Here is an 11,181-nt window from a genome sequence, read left to right as displayed (position 1 = left end):
TTTCCTGTCTTGATTTGCTGCATTGTCCCAACATGAAGGGATGGCTAGCAGCAGTGGTGTGACTTCCCTTCATCTTCCTGCACAGACACACATTAACAGACACAAACGTGTGCACACACACCCCTTCTTCTGGGTTGGACTGGCAGTCAGTCCTATCAATACTTCTGGACTCAAGCCAAAATGATGCTTTGACTGTGGGGAAGCAGGCTGTCAGTAAAGGAGGCTGAGGCAGTAGGATCAGGCTTAGGGTTGTTACCATCAGCATCCCTACAAGGAAGGAACCCCACAGATCTTCACAGGTTTAGATCTTGGGGACCACCCCTCTGGTTTTCATGCACCAGTCTCTGCCTACGGCTGTTCCTCACTTGCAGAAGACAAAGCCATGTCTCCTGTGGCATAGAAACCAGCTCTCTCACAGCTGGCAGTGCTACTACCTGACAGGCTGGTTTTCTGCAGGCAGCATGGAAATCCCTCCCAGAGAAGCTCCTACATCCTCATCCTTCTCCAAGGGCCTCTCAGAAAACTGGGGCTTCTCAGGAATACCTCAAAAAGGAAACAGCCACTTAGGAAAGGCCAACACAACACAGGCCCTCACCCCCATCCTGATAGAAGCAAACTACTGCCAAGATTTGGGGTGTGCAGCTCATGCAGAGGAGGACCACTGTGCTGCATAAAGATGCACTCAGCACGCAGCACCCCTGCCTGACAAGAAAACTTTGGGGGAGATGGTGCCAAGATTGTGCTTCGTTGGGCTGCTCAGAAATGGGATGATGTGAAGGGGGAAGCAGGCTCATTCCCAGCTTTGTGGCAGATCTTCTATCCAAGGGATGGAGGTTGGAACCTAGCAAGTGAAACTGTTTTTTTGCCAAGGCATAAAAGGATCCCTAAGAAAAGCTCATCATGGATAAATGTGAGGAGGTGGAATATTTAGGAGGTGATATGTTGCTCTGACTCTCATGAGGTCCTCTAAATACTCAAAAAGACACTGTCATCCAGAGGCTGGTATGCTCTCCTATCCCAGTACACACAGCATAGCTGTACAAGACAAAGGGAGTTTCTTTAGGAGCCATCCCTCTTGAGCTATTCCCGGGTCCTATGCTAACATCCCTTTTGTTTCCTGTGCTCCTGCCTCAATCCTAGGCTATTTCCTACCCATGCCAGACTTCTTCAAGAGGAAGCCAGTTGGGTGCAAGTCAGTTGGGAAGAGCTGCAGAAGGTTCGTGAGAGCTTGTTCTGCTGAGTTCCTCTCCAGGTGCCTTCCTCATAGTAAGGGAGATATGAACAGAGAGTATCAAACCTACAAGGTCGCAGTAGTTTTGCCTGAGCACAGGTGTATATGGTGAGAACAATCTCTGACCTGTGACACTCATGAAGAGATGGGAATCCTTTACACCTCTGAGAGACCAGACCTTCTGCCTTTTCCTCCACCACTCCTTAAGGACCTGGCTTGCCATACAAAAGAACACATTCATACCCTGCCACCAACTGGCAGAAAACTGTCTCTGAGAAGTCTGGAGAATGCCCATCAGTCCAGAACTGCTGGTGTTCATCAACAACAACATGGTTTGAAGAGAAGGGAAGGAGGAAGAGCAGCAAGGGTACAGAGTGTGTTGTATGGCAGGTCCTACCTCCCTTGGTCCTTCACACCTCCTCTCCTTTGTCTGAGGATGATGGAGGTTTCCAAAGTATCTAGACAGAAAGGGTGAGCCTAAGGACCCTTAAGCAGAGAAGGGTAATGAAGGGCAAAGGAAAAGAAGCAAGAGAATGTCTTCCAACAAATCCCACCTATCTTGGAAGGAGACAGGAGAGAAAGAAAAAACTCCACTGCCAAAGGAAATGAGGGAAAAATTAGTGATGGAAGATTTGGAAAAGCAGGTGTATCAGGAAGGCAGAGAAGCTTTCTAAACCAAATCCCTTCCTCCCACCCAAAAGAAAAATCATCCCTCAATAGGAACACAAAGAGCAATAGTTCACAGCTGAGTTTCATGCCCAATTAATGTCCTTCCCTTGCCACCGCTGCCACCCCATACAGGGCCATTCCCGCCCACCCGTACTCCAGTGTTGTTACCACAGTGTCAGAGCAGGACGCTCCTCCCAACCATCGCAAGCAGAACAATGGTCCCCATAACACAGTAGAGACAATTCGGCTTGTGTGTGAGTCAGTGTGTGTGAGAGTTTTCTGCTGCTGTTGTAAACTTTAAGAAACAATTTTGTCAGTTTTGTATTTTCAGGAGTATTTTGTTGGTGGTTTATTTTTCACAGTCAAGTGGGTTTTTTTTCTGGTTGTTTGAGGGTGGGGGTCTTGTTTTGTATCGTTTCCTTGGAAAGAGCAAGGGAGAGTCACAGCTTCTGCTGGGCAGAGACTCCTTTCCAGTAATCCAGGATGTCATGCAGATCCTCATCCTTGGCAAACTGAACTTTCTTCCGCAGGGCATGCCCAGCTGCCATGTAAACCTCCTCCCTGTGGTGCTTCTTATAAGGCCGGAATCGCTCCCAGATCTTGTGGGTGCTCTCTGATGAGTACTCAGGGCTGGAGGAGTAGCCTGAGAAGTAGTGTCTGGGGGAGAGCTGGGAGTACGTGGAGTCTCGCTTGGACCGGGAGAGTGGCTTGAGGAATGACACCCTCTGGCTCAAAGTGTCAGCACTTTCCTCATAGTACAGGGCCGGGAAGGAGTGACGGTGCTCACTGCAATGGTAAGAAGGCTTGACCTCCAAGTGGTGGATGGCACCTGGAGACACCAAGGGAAGACGATCCAAAGGACTGTTGAGTGGACTGCCCTTCTCAATGTATTTGGAGTCAGACTTGCTGAGTGGTGGGTGGTCAGGCACATCCAAGCTGAAGACCTTGGCGCTCTTAATGGAGCCACTAGAGGAGACGCTGCAGGTCTTTCTGGCCACAGCAGCATCAGCACTGAGCTGGCGCTGCAAAGGGTGGTGGGAGCTTTCCTTGTAGGGTGGGGAAAGAAAGCTAGGCCGCTCCAGCCCACCGGAGGAACTGGCTGGGATGGACTGGCACTCAAAGGCCATGTCTGAGTCAACACCAGTTCCACCACCCAGGAAGGAGGCTGTGTCCAACTTGAGGGCATCAATGCAGTTGTTGATGATCTGGTTGACCTTGTCTACCTCCTTTGCTATAGTAGAGATCTCAGCAGCTGAGCCTTGCCCATTATCAAGCTCCCTCAGGTCCTCATCCCGCTGCGTTCGCTCCAGCCCATCCCCACCACCAGTCCGCACCTCAATGTAGTTACCTTTAGTGGTGACTTTAGGAGTCTCCATCCCAGTGTCTATTGACTTTGATGGGGGCAACTTCTCCCCAATCATGGAAGGGATGGAAGACATCCGTGAGACAGGGATGACTGGCGGCTCACCCAGTTTCTGGGAAGGATGGACCATGGTACTAGTATCAATATCTGATCCATAACGCATTTCCAGAATGGTCTTTTTGACATTGAGGGATTTCTGTTTCTCCTCCTGCATCCTCCTCTTCCGCAGGCAGTAGTACACCACCCCCAGGACAATGACCATCCCAAAAAGGCAGCCCAGGGTGGTCATGATATAGTGGGTGGTGGTGGAAGTACTGGAAATAGGGTCCTCCCTGCCTTTGCTTCGGGTTGCAAAGGTCAGGCAAGTGTGGTTGTAGCGCCTGTTGTTGCGGATGGAGGCCACACAGAAAGTATAATCAGTGTGGGCCTTCAACTTGTTGACAGTGACATATTCCTTCTTGCTCTTCAGTGTTGCTATGTCAGAAACGTAGCTGTTGTTGTATTGGACCAGCACATACATCTTACTGTAGGGCATAGGGATGGTTACCATCAGGATAGCTGAGGTGATGGTGACATCATGAAGCTTGATACTGGGACTGAAGGAGGAGTCAGTGGTGGAGGAAGCTGGAGGCTTGACTGAGAGGAAGTCCCCAGGGCTGATGGCTGAGCCCTCATCCAGGTCTCGCTGGGAGTCAGGGGTATACGGGGTGGGATTGACCCTGGAGAGCGAGGGGATGGTGCCACCTCTGCACATGGACTGGAAGATGGTGATGGCGTTGCGGTTGTGGTGAGGCCTAGGCACCAGGAGCGGGTAGCCAGCAAACTCCCGTGGACTCTCACACTGGAGCCGGTCATAGTTCTTGGTGACATTGTTGAAGACCGCCAGCCAGTTAAGAAAGCTGTAGAGGCTACAGTCACAGTTGAAGGGGTTGCCAGCCAGCTCGCACACCATCAAATTGCTCAAGCTGGTGAAAGTGTTCCCCTCCAGTCGGCTCAGACGGTTAGATGACAGGTCAATGCTAATCAAGCTGGGGCATTCAGAGAAGGCAGTAGGGGTGACTAGTTCAATGAGGTTGTGCTGCACAAAGAGGAACTGGAGACGCGCCATGCCCCGCAACATACCCTCTGTCAGGTTGGTGAGCTTGTTGTACCCCAGCTGTAAGACCTGGAGGTTCGACTGGCCCATGAAAGCCCCATCCTCAATGTAAGAGATCTCATTCTTGGTCAGGTTCAGATCAGTCAGGTTGCCGAAGCGGTTGAGGGATGAGTACAGCACCACTTTGAGCTTATTCTCATTCAGACGCAAGTCGTGCACAGTGCTGTTGATGTGCTGGGGGATGGTCTCATATGGGGGCTGGTTCTGGCTGCAGATGGCCAGCCACACATACCCTTTGTCCCCCTCAATCAGCCAGCAATCACCTCGCACAGTGCCAGGGGAAAACAAGCAGAGCAGCGCAGCTGCCCACAACCCCAGGTACATCATGGTCTGCAGTGGTGCCCTCATCAGGATGGGGAAAAAAAAACACAACAGAAAACAGTCCCAAATGTCAGGACCACAGCAAAAGGAAACTAAGGGGCTGGGGGAAGAGAAAGGGGCAGTAATTGGGCTTTAGCAATTGAAGGGCATGAGCACCCCAGTCTTTGTGTGTGTTGTCACCATTGTTTCTTCTTGCTGTCTGGGTCAAGCCAGGAGCATGGAGCAGGGAGAACACGTGCAATCTGCTTCCAGCACACACAAAAGCTGTGACCGTGGATAACTGGTGTGGAAGGGAACTACCTTGTGCTTTTCTAAACAAAAATTCAGATCGAAGGTAACGAATCTTCTTTGATGCTCATGAATGACTCGCCCACCTTTTCCACTTCTCTCCCTCCCACCCACCCCCCACCCACGCCAAACCCACCCCAAAATCAACCCAAGCCCTCCCCCCTCTAGTCTTCCCTTGCCCCTCCACGGTGCGATTTGGAAGAACAAGGCAGGGTTGCCTCCTCTGTCGCTCACGCTCCCTCGTTTCTTTCTCCTTCTCTTCCTTCTTCCCCAGGTTCGCTTCTGAGAAGCTTCAGACCTTCAGATCAAACATGTCGAAAACAAAAATACAGAGAGGGAAAGAGCAAGTGCACATGAGAGAGATCCATCTGTCACTGGAATCTGGAAAAGAAAGCACACAGGAGACAAGAAGAGGCATCAGTTGGAGGGGTCTTTGAGATAAGAGTATAGACAGCAAGGTTTCATGAGAAGAGGGAGATGGGGAAGAGACAGCATTATGGGGGATGCAGGCAAGAGAGGAATGACACTGCCTGCTATGCTGATAAACCTTCAAGAGGGAGACTTCATGACATATAATCTCATATCAAGGGTATGCAGAAAGGCACTGGGGCTGCCTCATGTAACGTGATCAAAGCTAGGGACCTGTGGGAAGGCAGCGGTGGGGGGGAAAGAAGGGGAAGGGAAAGAGGAAGAGTGATGGAGAACATAAGTCTGTTATTTCAGGGGCTCAAAACTCCTAGGGAAAACAAAGGCAAGACCCACACACAAGCCAAAACTGCGGATTTCCAGCCGCCTGAAAATGATGTACACGGAATGCATGAAGCAGAGAAAATCTGGACAAGCCTTCCCCTTGGAAAAGAAAAATAGAACAAAACACTTTTTTGTTTATTTCCATCCTTCCTTGATGCAAAAGGGATAAATAATTCAAGCCACGTGTAACCATTTGTGCTCTAAAAATTGTTCCTGCCTCTTGGTGCATGGATAAGGCTCCTGAGGTGAGCCAGAGCAGCTTCAGCACACTGGGGGGGCAGGGTGTAGGCATTGTGTTAAACACCAGCCTCTCAGCCAGCAATGCCAGTGGTCCTGAGCTGGAGCACATCACCCACCTACCCCTGCCAAAGAGGGATGCGCTGCTTCCACCTTTGTACTTTGCCACCTCTCCTTAAGGCTGTGAACACTGCCCCTTTGAGGGAAAGGACACCTTGCAGGAATGCTTCAGTGCATTTCTGGGCTCAGGGCAAGCTCCTGGCTCTGGCTGGGAAGGGCAGCCTGGAGCACCCTTCCCTCCAGCTAAAGCTTCAAGCCTTCTCCCACTGTGCTGAGACACGAGCCTGGCAGGGGTGTCCTCAGGCAGCACAGAGGAAACGATTTCATACAGCACATAAAACATGTGGGCACTGCACTCTCATGTATTTATTTATTTTAATAGGAAAAACAATAACAATCAGAGAAAAGGATTCTTAGCTAATGAAAAACTAAGGTGTCTTCTTGCCCCTTTTATTGTGGGGGGAGGCTGCTCACTAAAGACACTGACAAAGCTCTTTCTGAAAAAGCTGAACCAATTTCTAGCACAGAGACACAAAGGGCAGAAATAAAATGAAGGAGGATAAACGGAGGAGGAGTAAACTCTTGAGAAACAGGGCTTAGGGCTGTGGAGAAATCTGAGCTGATTTGGGTCTGTGGAATTACCAGGCCAGCTGGATTAAAGGATCAGAGATAGTGTCACAGAGAAACACTTAAATATTTAATAATCCAAAAAGTAAAGCCAAGATGGAAAAAGGGAGGGAGAGAAGAGCTAGACCAATAGAAAAGACAGAGAGAAAGCCTCTGTTCCCCACAGCTCATCAACTGAGGCCACCAAATTCATGTCTCTTATGGTTGTCATACAATGGCCTCCAGCTGCTGCCTCAGCTTTGCATCAGCCAGCACTGCAGCAGAAAGCAGAGGCTTCTACAGTCTGTTGCTTTGTTTCTCAGCCTTATAATCCAAAGAGAAATAACTTCCTAACACTGTCTATCCAGATGTATCAGATAGGAGGAACATCTGGCTCTGCACAGGTTGGAACCCACATTCCTCTGATATTCCTCAATGCCAGTCCCACCTTTTCCAGGGGTGACTCCATGCAGAAATACAGCCAGCCCACCATACCATCTCTGCCCCTAAAATCTTAGCTAACATTTTAGCCAGCATCCATCTCTGAGCATTTTGCTTTAGCCTGTCCATCTCCCCTTGACAAATACAATACACAATACCCAGCTCCATACAGACACATCGCAGCCCCCTTGCCTTGACCCCTTCTGGTGGAGCAGACTGCTCCAAAAGCTGAGCTGAATTTGTCATTGCCTGCTGTAGCTTGTTCAGGGTGCACAGAGAGAAAATCTAAGGACAGGACGGCATTCCTCTGCAGCAGCCCCAGCAACCACTGAGAGCCACCCAATCCCACTCCAGGAGATGCACTCAGGGAGCACAGAGAGGGCTTGCAAGGGGAGATGTCCTAGCAGCCTGGAAAGGAAGGAGGTGGCTGCATTAGGGGCTGGGTGATATGAAGGTGATGTTTATCCTTGCTACGGGTCAAAATTAAGGGGACCATGTAGAGAAGACCTGCTCCCTCTCTACCTTCCACCTTGGCTGGGCAACCTCGCCTCAGCCACAGGCCAAAGGAAGGGCAAAGCCATTCCTCGAGCCAAACTCATTGGTCTCTTCAGTCCCCAGGGTAGCAATCAGCTCCAGCCCAGAGGAGAACCGAGGAAGGGGGATACAAGAGCAGTTGTGGAGAGCCCAGTTTGGAGGGGGTCTATTGTTACAGGCAAGAGGAACAGTTCGGATATGGGATTTGTTTTATAGGGCAAGTGAAAGATCACCACCCTCATGAACCGGGTCTACCTTCTGTAGGGTTCCAATGGTCTTCAGTGTAGGCCAAGACAGCACTTAGAACATGCCCTTGGCTCCTGGCCATCCTCATGAATGCAAAAGCATCAAGTAACAGTAGTGGCATTGTGCCCATGAACGGCTGTACCCTCCTTGGCTGTCACAAAGTCAACCTATCAACTCCGAGCTCCCAGCTATATCACTCTGGTTTATTCCCTGCTAATGGATGCATCAATGTTATTGGCATTTCTTTGCACCAGAGAGTTTGGAGAAGAGCAGGAGGCCACAGGAATGGTTCCCTTTTTCAGAGGAAAAATGGAAGAAGAAGACCCCCAAATCTGAGTCAGGAGCTGGCAACCTTTTGGCTTGGGGATCAGGGTGGTGCAGAGGGTGACACAGAAGTACAGTCACTAGTTAGATGGCAAGGCATGAGGGCAGCTTAAAATACAGCCACTTGAAAGTATGGACAAACATGATATGAGGGACAGAAACAAGCTGGGGGCTGAGGAGGTGGAAAGACTATGATTGAGAAAGGATATAAGGTCTAGAGGGTACGACGTAAAAAAGCAAGCAGAAAAGATTCATACAGCAGCAATTTGGGCCTGAAATTCTGACCTTGTCAACCTTGTCCTCCTGGGGCCCAGTTCACTGGGAAAAACAGCACTTAATTCTACCATTGCTTAAACGGTGCTAAGAGCCTCCCATTAGAAATGCATGCATTAAAACCTGCCAAACACTCTTGGCTCCTCTGGGGACACCCCGAAACCAGGCCAAAGCTCCTGCTGCTTTCTTAGGCTTTGTGCTGCAGCTGGGCGTCAGCCCTCTTTGCAGCTCAGCATGCTGCCTGCTCTTGGCAGACCTGAGGGCACAAACACCATCTCCAAGGGGCTCTGCCTCCCAGGATTTCTCTACCCACCTCCCAGAAAAGAGACCTTTTCCAGGGGTGCATGGTACTGGGGGCTGGTGCCTTGTTGAAGGGCCTCTCCACATCTGCTGAATAGTTTCTACAATATACACTAGTCTTATGCATCACTGCAGCTACTTCAAATCACCACCCAGAGATAGCCCTTGCTTTTGTCCCTGGCTATAGTGAAAGGACAGTGCCATGGAAGAGCTCACAGCACGGCTGTGGCACTTAAACAACAGCAGCCCCTTTCCTCTCAGCCCCTCTGCTTTCAGGAATGCTCCTATTTATGCCAGGAGTTACCATCAAGTCATGCAGCAAAGAACCCGTGGCTGTGCACAGAAATGCTCCAGAAGGCCTGAGATGTTTGGGACAAAGAGGAAGCCTGATGACCTGTGGATTTGTGACATGGAAGTCATGAGAGAGAGAGTGTCTTACACTGCAGCTTCTCTGATGTCCACCAAAGGCTGAACTCACACAGCACTCTCTCCTCTGACGGGGCTCTGTGAAGGTTTCTCTCTCATTTTCTCCCTTCTCTAATTTATTCCCCTATTTTCATGAAATACAATCCGATCCCAGCATCTCTTAAATCCACCCCAATGTTACATTTGTTTGAAATTGGCCCTGTAGCTTCAAAAATCTAGAGGTCAGAGGAGCTGGCTTAGGCAGAAACATAAGAAAGGGGGAAAAGCTGTAAGGCCACCCTAAAAGTCATGCAACAAAAGGTGTTTTCATTTAATTAACCAGACAAAGCCTTCATCCCTTACAGGGGTTGAACTGGTACCAATGCGTCCTGCTGAAGGCTGGCCACTCAGCATTAGAGGCTCAGTGAGTTTTAGCAGAGGGCTGTCACAAGACAGATCTCATGGTTGAACTCTGGGCAGATTTATTTTGCCATATACAAATCCACAGTGCCTACTGGGAGAAAAATCATCTCTCTGAAAGCCAGGCTGGCCCTGCCATGAGTGGGGAGAAAGTTCACAGATCCCAAACTACAGCTGTCCCTGATACGAGGAAGCCCAAAGCACTAGGATCCTACCAGGACACATTGTGGTGAGGGAGCCCACAAACCCACATAGGATCTTAGGTACTTCTCACAGGAGCTGCAAGGATGCTCACAGTGCTCCAATTCCAGCCAGCAGCTATGGGCCTGTGCACAGAGGAAGGGCAGAGGGCTGAAACAAAGGCTGAAGGCCCATCCCAAGGGTATACTGCTCTGCAGCCCTGCCCTTTGGCCAGTTCAGGGGATGGGAAGTATTCAGGTGTTAACCTGAAGTTACCATCTGCCACGTATGTGCACATATACGTGCTCAAGCAAATGCACAACCATTGACTTCAAACCTTTGCTGGGCCAAACAGCTTAAAGATTAACCGTGAAAAAACCCAACACGGTGCTGAATATAAAAGCCCTGCTCTCCCATTGTGCCTCCCCAGCAGTGATTAGATGCTTAATTTGTTAGGCAGCAAGAAAGAGAGAATGGGAAAGCTCAGGGGAGAAAAATGAAGCTGCTCAGAAGCATGAAAGGAGAGAGAGAGCTTTAGAAGCGTAAATCTTATTTTAGAGTGATAAATACTGGCAGAAAGGTCTTTCATATGCCAGTGGTTCCCTGGCAGGCCAGAGAGCCTCTTTTGTTTTCCAAAGTGAAATTTTATATTAATATGATTATTGAAGATTAAGGGTGATTTGCATCAAGCCAGCTCCCCTCAGGTGGCTCATGGCAGCATCCCACAGGAGTGTGTAAATGGGGGTAGGCTTGGGGAACAGCCTTCTCCAGGTAGAATGGGATATCAGGAGATTAGAGGTTCCATAAAAATACTATCAGCAATAAAGCCACCTTCACCAGTCTCTCTCCAGGGGAGAGGGAGTCCTGGGAAACATTGCTCCCTTGGGTGTCATCTCATGACCCTGGGCATGAGGCAGCGAAAAGGCTTAGAAATAATTCCTGTTGGCGACGGAGAGGGACTGTGGGCTCTGTGAGTCTGTAGGGACCTGCCATAGGGAGCACAACAGCAAGACTGGCTCTGCCTGTGCACATGGATGGGTATACGTGTGTGTGTCATGGTAGAGAAAGGGGTGGCAGTTTCAGCTCTGGGGGTGTGAGGTGGAGGGGGAGTATGCGTGGAGGAGTTGCTATAGGTGGATGTAGAGGGCTGGGTGTGGATGTGGGTTAATCACTTTGTGAAGCAGAGAATGAGTGCGAGCTCCTGTAGAGGGGTTGAATTGCCATGGGGAACCAGGCAAGGTGCTGATTGTGAGTGAAAGTGTATGTGTGCATGTGTGTTTGCATGAAGCAGTCACTGTGGGAGTGAGGAGCCATAGGGAGCTGGGTGGGAGTGTGGGCTGCAGGTAGGCGTGCACGGATAACAGGAGACAACCATGG

The 11,181-nt window shown here is 49.9% G+C and overlaps 1 protein-coding gene across 1 annotated transcript; it reads right to left on the bottom strand.

The window, feature by feature from the left end:
- Positions 1-2,340: 2,340 nt before the first annotated feature.
- Positions 2,341-4,767, bottom strand: ELFN2 (extracellular leucine rich repeat and fibronectin type III domain containing 2). Its single transcript, XM_005150373.2, has one exon. It carries the CDS (start codon positions 4,765-4,767, stop codon positions 2,341-2,343), a length of 2,427 nt encoding a protein of 808 aa, XP_005150430.1.
- Positions 4,768-11,181: the final 6,414 nt, after the last annotated feature.

Source organism: Melopsittacus undulatus, chromosome 5, assembly GCF_012275295.1.
Source record: "Melopsittacus undulatus isolate bMelUnd1 chromosome 5, bMelUnd1.mat.Z, whole genome shotgun sequence".
NCBI lineage: Eukaryota > Metazoa > Chordata > Aves > Psittaciformes > Psittaculidae > Melopsittacus > Melopsittacus undulatus.
Note: the sequence above shows the minus strand (reverse complement) of the source record. Positions and strands in the feature narration are given on the sequence as shown.